At 37.7% G+C, this 17,748-nt stretch overlaps 1 protein-coding gene across 1 annotated transcript; it reads right to left on the reverse strand.

Annotated features, from left to right (window-relative positions):
- Positions 1–391: 391 nt before the first annotated feature.
- On the reverse strand, positions 392–1,898 carry LOC147398571 (putative UPF0481 protein At3g02645). Its single transcript, XM_086446740.1, has 3 exons — positions 1,658–1,898; positions 1,053–1,405; positions 392–469 (listed from the first exon to the last, which is right to left on the reverse strand). Exons 1-3 carry the CDS (start codon positions 1,896–1,898, stop codon positions 392–394), a joined length of 672 nt encoding a protein of 223 aa, XP_086302866.1.
- Positions 1,899–17,748: the final 15,850 nt, after the last annotated feature.

The raw sequence follows: 17,748 nt of genomic DNA on the forward strand, positions 1-17,748 counted from the left end.
GTCAAAGTGCCAATCGTGCTTGCTGGTGGTCACCGTCTATCTATGAAGTCCATCACTGTCGCATCCCGCTCTTTTTGAGTCTGTCGGAGCCGGTAGTTTATTAGACCAGATCTGTCATGATCTCTCCCAAAAGCATAAAAAGTAGGATTGTGCCATTTAAATGAAAAAACTCTCGTTGGAGAGATTTTATATAGGAAAAAAAAATGAGATCATGTAATGTGAATGTGTGAAATTGGGAAATTTGTAGAGATATAGCAGGAGTTGTGATTTTTATTGGAAAAACAAAAAACCTAGAATAATAGAAAAGAAGAAAATAAAAGATATCTAGATCCGAAATATAGAGAAAGACGGTATTTTTATTGAAAAAAATACTAATAACATAACAAAATGATTAAGGTTCGGCGATGGCGCCACCGCCATCGCCGAAGAACAGCACACCAAGATCGATGTGCTCAGTGGAGTTTGAGCTCTGATACCATGTAAAAATATGAATTTTATTGATAATACTTGGATGATTCTTACAAAAGCCCTAGTAGGGTATTTATAGACATGACATCAACCAAGATATATGAAAACTACCTAATATAAATATTCTAGAATATCCCAATTGATATATTCTAAATATCAATATATATTCTAAAATATCCTTCATCACAATCTTCCATTTGTGATGAGATACACTAACAATGATACAGTGTATCTCATGTATCTTAATACAATGCATCTTATTCTCTAACAGAATACATGTAATCAAAAGGATAATTACTACAATACAACTGTTCATTGATATTACAAGAGCTGTGTGTGACTTTGGAGGAATGAGAAGAAGGGTGTCTCTAAGGAAGAATGGAGAAAATAGTTTGTAATAAGGTTAGAATTATAATTATGAAGGCAGCAACAACTGAAATGATTGACCAAGGAGTGTTGAAATAACTATGCATCAAGATTGCCCGCCATTTAGGCCAATCAGTTTGGCAATATTTATTAACTCGGTGGTACATCCCATCGTAATAAAAATCCACATATGGTAGATCTTTTCCAAGCCTATTTACAACATGTGCAACCTCTTCATGGTCCCTGACGGTCTCCATAAGCCCTTTATTACAAAGTAATCTTACATCCTTGGGAGAGTCAATGAGGATATCCATAAATCTAACATAAGATTCGATCTGAGTCATATAATCACGACCATATTCCTCCAAGCAAATGAGATTTTGGAGAAGACAACTTGTTGCTTTTCCCAAATAGAAAGGAGGGATTTCTAACACCCCTGTATGTTCATTGAATGTGATGTCCAGTGGTCCACCATTACCATTGTCCTTCTTCTTGAAATCCACTCCTGCCTCCCAAAGATCTGTGGCAGAATAAGTGTGTCCCCATGTTGGAGAATCGTCGACATCTTGTGCTTGATAGGGGGGAAGGAGAAAATTGCGTATCAAGTCCAATATATGTTTGCCACGGATGCTAGATTGTACTTGGAATCTTTTAATTGTAGGTAATATACTATCAAACTAGCACATTACAAGTTCATTGAGTGAGCGATTTCCTTCGTTTGAGACCCTAGTTAGGTTGAACAAACGGTCCAAGATAAAAAAAGGAATCTGATTTTCAAGTAATATGAAATCTTTTTTTAATACAGTAGTCATCCAACTTGTACTTGAGAAGGGGATCACTTCGGCCATCTCAAATTCCTTTGCATATGAGTAGAATCTCTCAAGGATAAAACAACCGTCAAGTAACATCATTTCTATAAATTCTTCAGTACTAAGGTTGATTGATTCTGCATAGCAATCACGAGCTTTTTTCTCCATCTCCCTGATGGCTTTTACCCATTCCTCCAAAGTTGCTGAATTTTGAGAGAGGGAAGCATGCAAATACCACTTTTTATGTTCTTCCATGATTTGTAAACTTTCTTTTCCACGATGAAAAGGGCCAATAGATACTACTTGAGGTAAGAACATGTCTTTGTTGGGCTTTGTGGAGCCTAGTTATATTTTGATCCGGTTGACGACCCGACCCGACCCGAATAATGTTTGCGTGGTATTTTGATGGGATATTTTCTGAGGCTTAATCCATGGAGTGGGGCCCGTTTTGTAACCCATTGTGTATCTTGTGCGCAGTATATAGAAGCTGTTTTTTGGTGATTAGGGTTTTTAAGGTTTTGGTGGTCGTCTTTGAGACTGTAGCCGCACTTTTGTAATTCTTCTCGAAATAGTGAAATCTCTACAACTCCGTGGACGTAGGCAAATTGCCGAACCACGTAAATACTGTCTTGTGCGTGTGATTGTTTTCTTTTTCGACGTGTGTGTTTTTTCTCTATTTCTTGTTTCTCACAGGTTGGGAATTTCGGGTCGAATTCCTAACAGTCTTCTTGTCCTTCTTGAAGAATTGGGGAAACTCTATAGATACATGGATGTTGTGAAGGTTTTGGATGAATTTTTCTCTTGATCGACTCAGCTAATATTTTGTCGGCCACATCTTCAATTTCAGAAGAAACATGAATTTCTATTCTTTCATCACTTCCATTCTTGTTTAACATCTTTATCCCAGTTTGCTTTAATCAAACATGCAAAGGTTATTTAAAAAAATAAATAGTAAGGTTAAACATACAAATTCATTGTCAAAATATTAACTTTGTATATGAGAAAGATATGATCATCTATCGATAGATATCTATCCATCAATTAACCAAAATTGCTATAAAAAATATTATTATAGATTTCCGTGTTCAATATGATCTAAGCAAGTCCATCAATAGTAGGGCTTCCAATTGGTTCCGATCCAATAACTTTAGGTTTGGATTCCAATAAGGACCCAATCCTCTTAGGTTCTTATCATAAAGCTTTTCTGTCAACCATATCCCAATGTCTTACGGACATGCATGTCCCATAAAATGTGAGAAATTATGTAAATAATATAGTTTGTTTACAATTTATATCTGGCCAATATAGATCTGATCCAATTGTCATTGGATTGGGTCTGGATCCTTTTGGAGATATCTGATAAGAGGCCGATCCAATGCTTATTGGATCAGCTTCAGATCTGATCCACGCAATGCAATCTGGATTCGATCCATTAACAGTGCTAATTAATAGAATCATTCAGTGAGTGATGTTCATATGGTGTGATCTCAGTTAATGGTGAACTACAGTAACTTAGTGTATTGTTATTCAATTGGATAGAGAGGCATTGCAAGCATAGCAACAAAAAAGTATTTTTTTTAATAAAAAAACTCGACTTGCATCCTGATGATTAAAAGGGGAAAGAATATGTAATTTTCTTTTCAATTAGTGTAAGATTTCCAAGCCGAGTTGCCTGGAATCATACCCCAACTCGAAAGTTCAGTACGATTAAAAGTCCAAGACCCAGAGTCCGCACTCAAAAAAGAAGCCCACGCTTAACAAATACGATGAGCCCACGATTTAGAACCTACGCTGCAAAATTTAAGAAGCCAGAGCTTCGAAATATTCCAAAAATAAAGAAGCCCGAGCTTCAAAAACAATGAGCCCACGCTCTTCGAACTCACGTTCCACAACTTAAGAGGCCTGAGCTTCAAAGAGCCCATGCTCACAAAAGAAACACACGTTCCCCAATTAGAGAAATCTGAGCTTCAAAGAGCCCATACTCACAAAAGGAACCCATGTTCTACAACTTGAGAAGCCCGAGCTTCAAAAAACCCGTGTTCATAAAAGCAACTCGTGCACACCCCAATTTGCACAAAATCCACCGGGAAATTCCAAACTTTTAAAATTTGACGTTCAATTTCCAATAAAAGTGAAAGAAGATTGATTTTTTGGATGGAAAAATTAAGGATATTTTATAAGAGGTTCAAGACAACGTTGAAAAATAGGTCAACATAACTTATTTTAGAGGTTCTAGCACTTGAAGAAGACAAATTTTTGAGTGTAAAATCCAAGATTTTCTGATTGATTTTGAAGAAGAGAGCATTTAGGTAACTTTTTATTGGCCTTCTTTGTATGTTAATTAAAAAATCTAGGGGTATCTCAAATATTCAACAAAACATGGATGGAGAATCTTTATCTTCCAAAAAGTAAATACCAAAACTGGTATAAGCTATTTTTTGATAAATGTTTTAAAGATGTGTTGATAAATAATTTTGGAATCGTAGATTTCTACCCATTGCACCCTATTCTCTCTCTTTCTCTCTCACACACACACAGAGGAAAAAAGAACTCATGGAAATGAATTCATATGTTCACACGCACAATCTGGATGGTGTAAATGCAAAATCCACTAACTCAAATTTATCTTAGAGTACCAATAAGATAGTCAACAAGTTAGTCAATGTATTTTGCCTTATATAGGCTAAAAGTTTCAGAATGAGCTGACTTTTGAGAGGATCAGCCCATTCTGAAACTTTTAACCCCAATTAACAAATTGAAGAATCGTGAACCATCAATTTTTAGTGTTAATTTGTAAACTACTTTTGATCGGTCTAAAAGTTTCAGAATAGGCTAATTTTTTGTAAGAATTATCGCCTCACCATAAAGATCATCCTCACAAAAAATCAGCTCATGCAAAACTTGTAATCATATGAGACAAAACTTTGACTCCATTTTGGCTTCCTAAACATAAGTCATATGCTCAAGATTGAAACATAAATCACTAAAGATAGAGCAGAGTCTAGAAATACCTCCAATAGCTTACAACCATGTCAAATGCCACGTTCAAAAGGGTGATGTTTAGTCTTTGGGCACCTCAAAGTTAGAAAAGCTCCTTCACAACCATTGATCTGATTACTAGAATCACTTCCTACTTATAGGAATTTTAAGAAAGACTGTAGATGATACCTTCATCCATCTCTAAGGTAAGTCTGGATTCTTTTAGAAAATCGTCATGCTCACAAAATATAAATAGAAAAAGAAAAAGACAATGAGGACATGATTCTCATGATTAGATCCAAAACTTACAAGCCCATCAAAGTATAATTTAGAGTCCAGCTAGCCTTACTTTGATAAAGAGGAAGAAAAGGTCTTACTAAGACTCATCCACCATCAAAAGGACCTGGAGATGCATAAAACAAGTCCTCGATATTTGTAATAAATCGGCTGGAGGTCTTGTTTTATGCATCTCAAGGTCCTTTTGGCAGTGGGTGGGGCTTAGTAAGGCCTTTTTCCTCACTATCTTAGTAAGGAAAGGGTTTCTCCATAATTTATTACTGATGAGTTTTAATTTTGACTAGGGGTTACTTCTTTGTTTACCTTGCAAGTATTAGTCAACAAGGTAATTCAATTAATTTAATAGTTTTAACTAATAAATCATGGATTTTTAGGACCACCCTTTTATGAATATAAATAAGGGTATTTTAATAATATCCCCTGCAAAATGGTAATAGTAGTTTGTCTCACTGCAAAATACAAGATTAGGTTTAATCCCCTTCAAAATTTAACTATTAATTCAGCATCAACAAAAACTATTGATTACTTTTGTTCCAAGGGTACTTAATATTGCCAATTTCGTAAGAGGTATTAAAGGCAATTTTAGAGACTTCAATACATATTTATGTTATGGTGAATATTAGAGAGACCCATGTTTTCAAACTAATGACATGCCTCCCTTGACCTCAATCTTCTTATAGATTAATCTAAAATGCCCTCCACTACGTGAAAATCAGAATTTTTTTATAAAAAAATTTGTTGGGCCTGGCCTGTCGAGTTTTAAAACCCAAACTCCATGGCCTGTGGACCACGTTTTGGGTTTTCATCACTGTTACTATTTCTCTCTACCTCTCTCACCGTTACTGTTTCTCTCTCTCTCTCTCTCTCTCTCTCTCTCTCTATTACTGTTTCTCTCTCTCTCTGCCTCTCTCACAGACATCGATCGATCGACTTCTCACAGTCTCTGTCTCGGTCCACCTCACCCTTTATCTCTCTCTCTCTCTCTGTTACTGTTTCTCTTTCTCTTTGCCTCTCTCACAGACATCGATCGATCAACCTCTCACAGTCTCTGTCTCGGTCGACCTCACCTTTTATATCTTTCTCGATCGATGTATCCATCGCTTTCTCACAGTTGCTATCTTGATCGATTGACCTCGCTTTTTCATTCTCTCGATTGATCGATCAAGCTCTCCATCGATCTATTGACCTCTCCATCTCTCTCTCGCAGTCTCTTTCTTGAACGATCTCTTTTTCGATCTATCTCCCTCAATAGATCTCATCTCCCACTTTATTTGATCGATCGATCTCAATCTAGATTGGTCAAAGATAGCTCGAATTAATCAGATTGGTCACAAAGGGACTCTCACCTGCTGCATCACCTCATGCAATAAACCAGGAATCATTACGACTTCGGGCTAGATACTCTCTCTAATCCCTCTTTTCTTTGTATAGACTGTATTAAAGTTTTTCATCTGATATATTTAGATTTGGATTGAAGATTTAGGTTTTTTATCCAATGTATTTAGATTTAGATTGAAGATTTAGGTTTTTTATCTGATGTATTTCGTATCAATCTCGATACCTATAGATTCCTATATTTTAAAGTATGTAATTTGATGCTTCTAGATAATGTCTGAATGTGGAGAATTTATTGAGACTACTTGCGAAATTGTGAGAATTTATTGAGACTAATTTATTTTGTTTGCCTTAGAATCGAAAAATTCCGATACAAATTGAAACATAATAAAATTAATAGGAGGGGAGGAATTGAAACAATAACCATTACAAGGGGAAACATAAGAGACTAATTTAAATGAAGCCACTAGATCTTTGCTATGAATGTTTGAGTCAGATAATCTGCTGTTTTTTTAGTCTCTTAATGTATGTTAATTCTTAGTTACAAAGCAGGTAATCATGTGTATTGGAGTTAAATTTATTTGTGAACAATATTTGGAATTGTTGATGGGTGATGGTGGTGGTGAATAACTGAGTCCATCAACTTGGTTTAACAAGGATGAGTTCACTGAGCTGTAGCAAAACCATCTGTTTTTTTTTTTTTTTTTGAGAGCTTTATATTGTTACACGAACTTCTTTTTTTAATGATTCACCTCTATGTGTGTAAAGAAATAAAAGCAATCACATGAGACAAAGATTTATGTGGTTGGAAAGCCAATGTAAAAGGGTGTTTATAATACACCCCGCATTCAATCTCTTACCAATTCCCACAATTTGGCTACCCAGAGATAATTCATAGATTACAAATTTCTGAGTGCTAATGTTCCCATTTTATCGGTATCTGATCTAACAATCAAGTTCCTAGAATGGAGTTGCAGTGATACAATCTATTGTAATTTTAGAAAATAAAAGCATTGATTTACTCTAAATATTAAAATGGAATATGTGTAAAGGTACCCAACTGTTATTGATTTATAATAAGACTTTATTGTTTGATATACATGCATAAAAATATCACATGCTCTTAATTTACCAAGAATGAGTTTTAAAGATGAGTATTGATGGTGATTTTGAAAAATAATAAATCTTCAAAAGATAGGGGAGCTCAAATTATACCCGAACCATTTTCGTATTGCATTTTTGCTGTTCTAATTTTTAAACGAACTACTAAACATATATTCCAAATGGCACTCAAATTAATCCCATAACGATTTTTTTCTATACACCAAATTGCTAACTACTTATGACACGGACAAAGAGATGACTATGGTGCCAGTCCAGATAGCCATCTATCAAATGGCACTCCTCTTGTTTTTATTTATTAATTTATGTTTCTTCTATTCAGCCGATAATAGACGCCACTTTAACTGGTTTGGATTGTTTGATTGCAAGAAAACATCCTCTCATAAAACTTATTTTCTTTAAAGGAAGTAGTTTCTAATCATTAAATTCTTGGAAAAACACGGCAACAAAATCGTGAGTAGATCCGAGTTTCCATTCCTTGTATAAACCATTAGCACCTACCGTTTTGAGTTTTGAGATTAGTTCAAAATGCTCTTTTCGCATAGAAACACTTCTTGAATTGAGTTACCATTTGGCAAATTTATACTTAAAGCGCTTCTGCATCTGCAGAAAGCCAAAAACAGATCCTCTCTACCCCCCTTCTGACGTTTGAAAGAAATGTGTTGATGAATATAAAAATGGATCTGGTTCTGTTTGGTGGGGATTGATCTAGGACCAATCTGATTCTTATTGGGGATCGGTTCTCAAAACAGTATGTGGAACCTCCCCTAAACTTTATTTTAATGTATCAATAACAAAATTTCCATACTTCTTTATAATTGTAAATTTCGTGCTCTAGATTATGTATTTACTTAACTTCTGTAATAATGGATGGATCAAATGTGATCACTGTGTTGCAGAGATCTTTTCAACCTTTGCAGTTTTTAATATTAAATGTTTACTGCCTCCATTGCAGAGATCTTTTCAACCTTTTTGGCTGTATGCTTGAGCCAGTTACTGTAAGTTTTCCTTCCCTTTTCTCAATACAAGTACTTGTAAACATTAAATGATGTTAATTTAATCAAGTGAGAGGATATTGTGTGCTTTGTTCGGTCATATTGTATGCCATTATTGACATTTATTCTGTTTCTTTAAATTACTTTGAAAAATATGACATAATTACACTACAATGTGTTGTAGTTCTCTTCGAAAAATCAAAATAAATAGATGATAATGTAGCTATGCTTAGTATACACACTGAATTTAATTTGTGGATAGAGTCAAATGCCCACCTTCGGCTAACTTCTTTGTAGTTTTTACCATCATTTGGAACTTTGTTATTTTTATCTATAAACCCAAGTCCCATATCCCTCTCTAAACCTCCATCTACAAAAACCCAGGATTACTGTATTGATACCTCACTCATCAGAACCTTCACTCTATAGAATATACTTCATTGAAACACTAGTGAAAGCCCCTATTCCCATTTAATCTTCATGGCTTCTTGTGATCGCTTAATCATAGCTTTGTTCATTACTTTGTCATTGTCGTGCATTGACTTTTTAACCGTGGCAGCCCATCATCTCTTGGACACACCAGCCACTCCACCCCCTACACCAACCTTCCCTACTATGCCCATTCTTCCTAAGCCCACATTACCTCCATTGCATTCCATCCCGACGATGCCTAAGCCCACCTTGCCACCATTGCCAACCATCCCAACTCTCCCAAAATCTACATTGCCACCTTTGCAAAGCACCCAATTGCCTTCTTTGCTAAAGCTTGCATTGCCTCCACTCCCTACTTTGCCTACCATGCCCACTTTCCCAAAGCTCACAATGCCTCCACTGCCAGCGACTCCATTACCCACTTTACCATCAAACTTCCCCTCAATTCCCACCATACCTACCACAATTCCATCAATCCCTTTTCTCTCTCCTCCCCCTTCAACCACTAGCCCATGAAATGCTCAAGTTATATTGCGTAGAACAAATGCATTGATGATGCCAGAAATAATTGCATGCATTTCATTATTATTAGTCCATTTTGGAAGGCCTTTAACCTGTTTAGTTAGATTTATCTATGTGAGCTTGATGTGCTGATTTTTTATATTTTTATTTGTTCTTGGTTTTATTTGTATGGTTATATAATTCCATATTATTTGTTTCTTTATTGAACTTATAATGGAGTGTATTATTCTATGCCTAGTTTTTAATGCCAAAATCATGGAGTACTATTTGGTTGCAAATTTCACGTCCCTTCTGTTCATTCCCTTTCTTTTAATGTGAGCGATCACAAATACCTAGTATGTTTCTATTATGGTCATATATGTCATTCTGTCTATCTTTCTTCTCATCTTTGAATGGTGTACATTCCCTCTTTTCCCAATTTAGGGCGGATGAGGAACTTGTTGATCCAAAAAAGTATCTCGAGGAATCTTGCAAGCCAAAGTGTGTGAAATCTTTACTTGAATATCAGGTAATTTACTGTCTATTGAATTTATAAATGTTTTCTATGTATGTGTCACCACTTCAAAATGTTCCATGTGCTTGCTTGTCTTTCTTTAATTTATTTTGGGAATCACCACTTCGAATGTTCCTAATGCTTGAATGTCTTCCTATAATTTATTTTGCAAAACAATTATTTGCTCTCAATCAGGTTTCAACATTGTTTATACCAAGATTCATGGTGTTTGAACCATCATAAATTAAGCAACAAAAAACAAATTGCGTAAATCACACAACTCGAACACCATGAATGTTGGATAGGTGGTGCCGAACCTGCAAGTCCAATTAAACTGAAGTTTCTGTTAAAGTTGCAAGTATTGAGATTGTGAAGGTGAGACACAAAATATTAAATCTTGATTTGGGTGACGATTTTGACCAGCCCAAATTGAAAATATCCCTTAAATTGTTTTCTCTTTCTTCCTTAGCATCCTTTCCAGATTTTTTTTTTTACTTCTCTTAATGTTTCAAACTCAATATGGTTGACTGGTAACTACAGGTAAAGTATGAGTTGGGCTACATTTTAGGATATTTCCTACACACGTATCACATGCAGGATCGATCCTATTTATCTGAATTGTAGTCCACCTATTGGATGGAGTGAATTGCTAGGACTGGGCAATCCTGATCATCTCATGTTCCAAGTTTTTTTTTACCGATCTTTCTTCTACTTTTTTTAGAAAAATTTTAGGCCTCCAATAGAATTTGGATGTTTAATTGCAACTTTTGAATTATGGCCTCCTAAATCTGGGATTTTGGACTGACATTGGATTGCTTGGGCTGATGATCTGCCTATTTCCTTGCCTCCTTTGATGTAAATATTAGTCTTATTTTGAATCAACCTGATTTTTTTAGAATAATGCTGAAGTGACCTCAAGATTGATCCTCACATTGCATACCCTGACGTGAAAGTGTATGGGAACCATAAATGCTTTTCCTTGAGATACGAGTGAAAAAAGCATCTATGGTTTCAATGCACTTTCATGTCAAGATGTGTGATGTGAGGTCCAGTCTTGAGGTCACTCCAGCACGACTCTTTTTTTTTTTTTGCAAGCTCTGCCTTGTCTATCTTATGCAAGTATTAGTCTTATTTTGGATTGCTTGTGATTGTAACATTTGTTTCTTCTTACTTTTTTGGGGGGTGATCGTTTGTAAAGCTTTCTATAGAGATGCAGAGATAGAGATTTGAACTAAGACTTTGGGCAAGTCGAATTCGTTCCACAGGGCAGTTTGGATTCCAAGATTCAATCGGATAAAAGTCCAAAACAGAATTGGAAAACAGATTTTTCTTAAAAACAAAACAAATTTGTTGCAAATTAGAAAATGAAAATTAACAATAGAAAAGAGTAATTGAAACTAGTGAGAAAGGGCTTAGAGAGCTCAAGTCTACCATTGCAAGTCATCAAAAATGCTAATTAATTCTAAATATGACTCAATCCACGTAGCAAGTCATTGCTCGTGGATCGGAAGATGATTCGATGTATCCATTGATTGGAACCCAAAAGTATCCATGAAGATCTCTGATTTAGGCAAGATTATCCGACTTATGCTTCCATTCATCACAGAGCATGAGTGTTCTTGAACTTATCTAAGTAATATTCATCAAAGCTTGAATTAGAAGCATGAGTTAGATGATCTTATCATGAAGAGATTCATAGATTTAACATTAAACACAGAAATATAGAATTGAAATAACATGAGTAGAATGAACTTGCTCCGGCATCCTTGATCTCTCTAAAAAGGATCTAACCGATCATCGCAAGGATCATATTGCAACAATAATAAAAGTAAGAAGATGATAGATGGAGAAGAGAATGTAGAATAGTGTTGCAACTTGATTCCTTCCTTGATGATCTCTCAAAAGAGTTACAATTAAGCTAATTGATTACTCTTGATGTTCTCACTCCTCTCAAAAGCTCACCCAAAGGAAAAATTACAGAGAATTAAAAGAAGAAACTAAAGAAAATTATAGAAGAAAAGAGCCTAAGAGGGACCCAAGAGGGGACCCCTTCTTTGAAATCAACCCTCAAATTTATAATGTTTGTATTCGGGTAATCGGGGTGATTTGACGGATAATTCGATTCGAATGGCCCAATCAGTTACAACCACCGAAGCTTCTGTAAAAATCTCGAGGATAAATTCCTCGAAATGACCGCGGCGCGGTCTTGGCTAGTCACGGCGCGGTGACGTGGCGCTCAAAATCCTTGAGATTTTGCCGGATGCTTCCTTTTTGCTCGTATGTTGTAACAGTAATTGTTATTTCTTTTGTTGGTTTCCAAATGTGCTCTTTTCACCTGAAATTAGTAACAAACTATTGTTAGTCACATTAATTTGGGATTTAATAAAATTTATTATTATTTTAAGGGAACTAGTATTTATACGATGATAATCTCGATGAAATTACGATCCCAAAATGATATTATTGTGACCTTATCAGGGGGTCTTGCATATTCAATCTAATCCATTTAAAAGGTGCATATAGAGCACATGTTGCCTAAAACAGGAACTGTATTCCGAAGTGTGAATTTGTTCTGAATGCCATTATGTGTTCTTACTTTGAAATGTGAAAATATATTAAACATAAAACACCTTATTTCATATTTTACCTTGAATATTTTTTTGGGCATTGTGTGTATGAGTAATTTTTGTCTTTCATGGATTTTGAGTGTGGATTGAGGTACATTAATCCTATATTTAGTGATTAATGTTGAACTATCATTTTCGTTTGAACATCATGACTTCTTTTTGAAGTCATGCCATTTTTTCTTCAATTCTCTCACTTCCTCAATCAATTTATTTTAGTCTTCCTTTTACTTTTTTATACGTGAAGATATAGTTAGTATTGAAGATGGTAAAATTTGGTGGCCACCATATATATATATATATATATATATATATATATATATTCAAATTTCAAATCCTCATAATTGAATTCCAAATTTTAATCCCCTACAATATATTAATATATATATATATATATATATATATGCATTATTTGTTATCCATATGGGTATGTGCACGAATACTAGATGATCATTAACTTACTTGTTTTTATTGATGATTTTGATATGCTCCTTTATTTCTTAAAACATACTGAAGAATAGGATTCTCCTATTTTGTAAAGATCTGAAGTTATTTGCTTTAGAACATTATTTATGACATGAGATCATTAACCTACTAGTTTTTATTGATGATTTTGATATGCTTCTTTTTTACTTCTTAAAACAAATCTTATCCTATTACAAAATTAGATAGTTTGCGTGATAAGAGATTATGTCAAGATACATCTTGTTTTCAATTTGTTGAAAGTTCCATTAAACTATGTCGTTCTACTCATTCAACTTGTAGATGTCTTCGACACCGATGATTCCAAGTAAAGAGTGGATAACGAAACCTAGTTATCAAATGAATACCTCAAAGGTGTATATTATTCCCTCGCGTATTTGAAATAAAATAGTCTGAGTTTGTGGGCCGATGGTTACTATTATTTTCCTTATATCAAATGTCGTAACACGTCTTCTGGGAAGAAAAAACTAGACATAATTTCATAACATCTAATCTGTGACGGTATCGATACATCTATACGACATGGAATTTTCATGGTGAACACTGGGGTGAAAGTCATTTTACAGTTGGGGCTAGTGCATCTGATAGTCAATATGACAAAGATGCGTACCCAAGAGTGACTGATATGTTGAATGATAGACTTGATTATTTTCCTAATGAAGAAGTTGAAGATGATGTAGATACTTTTGTAGATGAATGTTGTGAAGGAAATGATGGCCACGTTGAAGATGATATTCAATATAAGAGAATGATGGAAGATGCGATACAACCCCTATATCCGTCGTGTCGAGAAGAAGATACAAAATTGTCGATTACAGTTGAATTGTTGAGCATGAAGAGTAGACATCAATGGTCTCACAAGAGCTTCGACGAGTTATTGCAAATGATTAAAAGAATACTACCGAAGGAGAACACTTTACCAGAGAACACCTACTCTGCAAAGAAGATGATTAAGACTCTGAGAATGAAATGTGAAATTATCCATGCATGCCCTAATGATTGCATATTGTATTAGATAGAGCATGAACATAGGGATAATTGTCTTAAATGTGATGAGAGCAGATGGAAATCAATTAACGAAAGAAAGTCGAAGAGCAAGCGTCTACTACATAAAATTTTAAGATATTTTCCACTAACACCAAGATTAAAACGAATGTACACTATATCGTGGATTGCAGAGAATATGAAATGGCATTCCAAAGTTGATGAAAATGAAAACAAGATGTTCATGCATCATCCGAGGGATTCTACTTGTTGGAGAACAATAAATTGTAAATTGAAAGATTTTGCTGCTGAGCCACGTAACGTACGGTTAGGACTTGCAACAGATGGATTTAATCCATTTGGAATAAAAAATAATTCATACAGTTGTTGGCCAGTTATGTTTGTTCCATACAATCTGTAGATGCAAGAATTTGCTCTACACTTTTCCTCTCTTCTAGCTCGGGCGGACCTGCAAATCAGCCCACTCCGATGATCAAGTTAGAAAAATTGATCAGTGTAATTTAGTTTTAGAGAGAAGAAGAAATCGAACCTCTTTTACCCATAGTCCTCTTCCTTTTATAGGCATTAAACTTGTTCATTTTCTGTGCCACCCTTTGAGGTGACCTAGGACAGTTAGCTCACTCCCTGACATGTCAGCTGCCCTACCACTTCTGAAAAAATCATAGTTGATTTGACACGATGTGGGTTGTTAGAGCTGCCCATCACTGGTATATCTGTCAGATCCGTCCTTCCGACCTACACTGTCATTGCCCGAACTACTTCATCAGTCGGTGGCTTAGTTCTAAGCCAGATATCTGTGCATCCGACGAGATTAATCAACCGAGCAAAAGTTGCAGATGTCTGAGCTTAAAATCATTAATTCCGGCCTTTACTTGAGCAACGTGTCCATGCTTAAGAATTTCCCCCACAATACCCCCTCTCGAGGGCTCGGGCAAAATGCTCGTGTGCTCGAGAATATTAATAAGAAATTGGAAAAACTGACACGTGGCAGCTTCTCATTGGGTCTCGTTGGGATCAATGATTTCGTTATGGCGAATCATCATCTAGCCTTTTCGTTCTTCGAGGGCGGCTGTCGGTAGAGCTACTCTCGTGAGATGTGCAATGTTTGCTTAGTTATACGACGTAATTATGTACAGAGTACACGTGGCGTTCTGAGAATAGCTTGATTCACGTGCCAATTTCGAATGGTCATATCGGATCTCCCAGCAATTAATGCCTCATTATTGTTCGCTTGAGAGATCTTAACCGTTGATTTCATTTGCAGATCTCGAGGCCTCTCTGGTTTATAAATACCCTACTCATTTCCTGTTCCCAGTAATTAATGCCTCATTATTGTTCGCTTGAGAGATCTTAACCGTTGATTTCATTTGCAGATCTCGACGCCTCTCTGGTCTATAAATACCCTACTCATTTCTCGTTTTCATTTTCACCTTCACTTACCTTGTTGTTACGCTGCCCATTTGTCTCCTCATGTGCTCTCTGCCTCCTCTCTTGCACCTGCTGGTGCATTCTCCTCGCTGCGCCGTTGCACCACCGGTGACCTAAAGCCTTCAGCCTTTTCGCAAGGGAAAAAACAGAGAAGAAAAAGGTATTACAGCCAAGGTCCCCTCCCCTCTCCTCTAAATCCTCTTCACCTTCTTCTCTTCCAAATGGCCAGGGGGAAATCTCAGTCCCCCACTCGCCCTCCATTAGAGGTGGTTAGAAACTCGTTTGGTGTCCCTAACTGCGTGAGTATGTCCTATGTGGACGAGACCACTCTGCTCAGGGAACGTGCCCCTGGAACCATAGTGTTACACTGGGGGCAACTTAGGGCAGGCCTCAGAGTTCCCCTAAGTGGGTTGACTCGGGAGGTTCTAAATTTTTACAGGAGGGCTCCTGGCCAGATGAGCGGAAATTTCTTCCGACTCATCGGTACTTTCGAGCACATAAACAGTAGGTTGGAGGACGACCTCCAGCTTGGGCTCTGGGACATCAGGACCCAATTCATCCTGAAGAAGTGCCCGAACAGGCCGGGCTTCTTCTACCTATTGAAGAGGAGAGGGAAGCCGTCCTTGGTCGAGCTTCCTGACTCGGACAAGGAGTGGTTTTTGTTCCCTATCCAATTGTCCGATCAGTGGGAAAGTGCCCTAGGCGACGAGCTTCCCCCCTTGGCTCACTCCTCCTTTAACCCCCAAGGTGAGCCTTTGCTTAGAGATTCTTCTTCCTATTTTCTCAATTCTCCTTTCCAGTGACTGACTCCATCTGGTTTTGACTCTTGCAGACCCGAGCAAAGACAGGTTCCCAGGTGATTCAGTGGTGATTACCCACCTCCTGTCGAATCCCGACCTCTACAACTACGCAACAGCCTTCCTTCCCCCCACCATCCGACCTTCTGACATGGCCCTCCAATCCAAGCACCCTCCTCCGATCCTGGGCTCGAACTCGGAGGATGAAGTCGCTGAGGTTGCACCTTCCCCACTTGCCGGGGTCCCTAGGGTGGGACGCGCCCTGTCGAAAAAGAAGAGGAAGAGGAAGAGGAAGACCACCAACCTCTCCTGAAGAGGCTGAGGAGGGGGCCCCATACTTCTACAGCTCCAGCACCAGTCCTGCAGTTGCCCCCTCCTCCTGCTGCCGACGGAGCAGGCCAACCAGCCGAGCCTTTACAAGCATCCTCAGCTGGTTCAGCTCAGAGGGGAAATCTACCCCCTCCTACCTCTTGGATGGTACAGCCATCGGTCAAGGGAAGGCCGGTGTCGGATAGGGACTCGGCCCTATCCGACTCGACGGTAGCCAGGGCTATCTTCGACGCGTCCGTGCTCCCGCGGGACGTGGAGAAAGTTCGTCGAAATTTTGTCGGCGATTCGGCAAAATTTTCAAACAACGCGTTCCGAGCTTTGACCGTGGTAAGCAACTTACTCTTTTCTTTTTTTTTTGTCTTGATACTATTTTTCCGTATTTGCATCCTTTTAACGCTTTTCCCTTTCTTCTTATCAGGCTCAACATGCCGTGGCCAAGCTCATCGAAGCTCGCGATACCTCCACGCATGACCTCCAAACCGTGGAGAGTCACATTCTTCAGCTCCAGGCTGAGAGGGATATGGCTGCGGCCAGCTCCCAAAAGCTCCAAGCAAGCTTGGATAGCGCACTATCCGAGCTGGAGTAGAATAAAGACCGCTTGGCTTTGGTAGAGGGAAAAATCTCATCCTTGGAGGAGTTGGTAAAAGCGAAGGAGGTGGAGTAGGAGAAAGCACTTCAAGACCAACTCAATTACCTCCAAGCCCAGCTGGATTCCTCAGAGGAAGCTTGGGAAGCAGCCTACAATAAGCTGAAGGCAAAGCTGAGTAAAGCCGAGGCTACTGCGAAGAAGCCGGAGACGATTCCAGAAGTGACAACCGCCGCTGCCCCCGACCTACCTACAGAAGGTCCAGTTGCTCCTATCGAAGATCAAACCCCCGATGAAGCCGAAGTCGTGATTGAAGCGAATGCATAATTTCCCCCCTTTTTTGTAATAGAATTTTGTAATTTCCTGTGTAAATCCATTTTTCATATTAATGGAAGTATATACTTTTTCAACTCTTGTGCCTTCTGTTTTTGTGCATAATTGGTTGCTTTGATGTTGAGGTCCAGTGTTTTAAGAACCCCAAAATAATTAATCCTGCTTTCATTTGACTAACTCCTTAGGCTCGACATTCGTTGGAGACTAAAGCTTTGTTTTGAATTTCACATCTTAGCGAGGGCTTGGCGCCAACGAAGAGCTGGGGCTGTATACTAAAACCAAACCCCTCAGTTTTCCTCGGCTCCTGTCGAGGGGCCGAGGCTCTTCCCTTTGACCAACTCCTC

Source organism: Akebia trifoliata, chromosome 7, assembly GCF_017979445.1.
Source record: "Akebia trifoliata isolate Shusen 1 chromosome 7, ASM1797944v1, whole genome shotgun sequence".
Taxonomy (NCBI): domain Eukaryota; kingdom Viridiplantae; phylum Streptophyta; class Magnoliopsida; order Ranunculales; family Lardizabalaceae; genus Akebia; species Akebia trifoliata.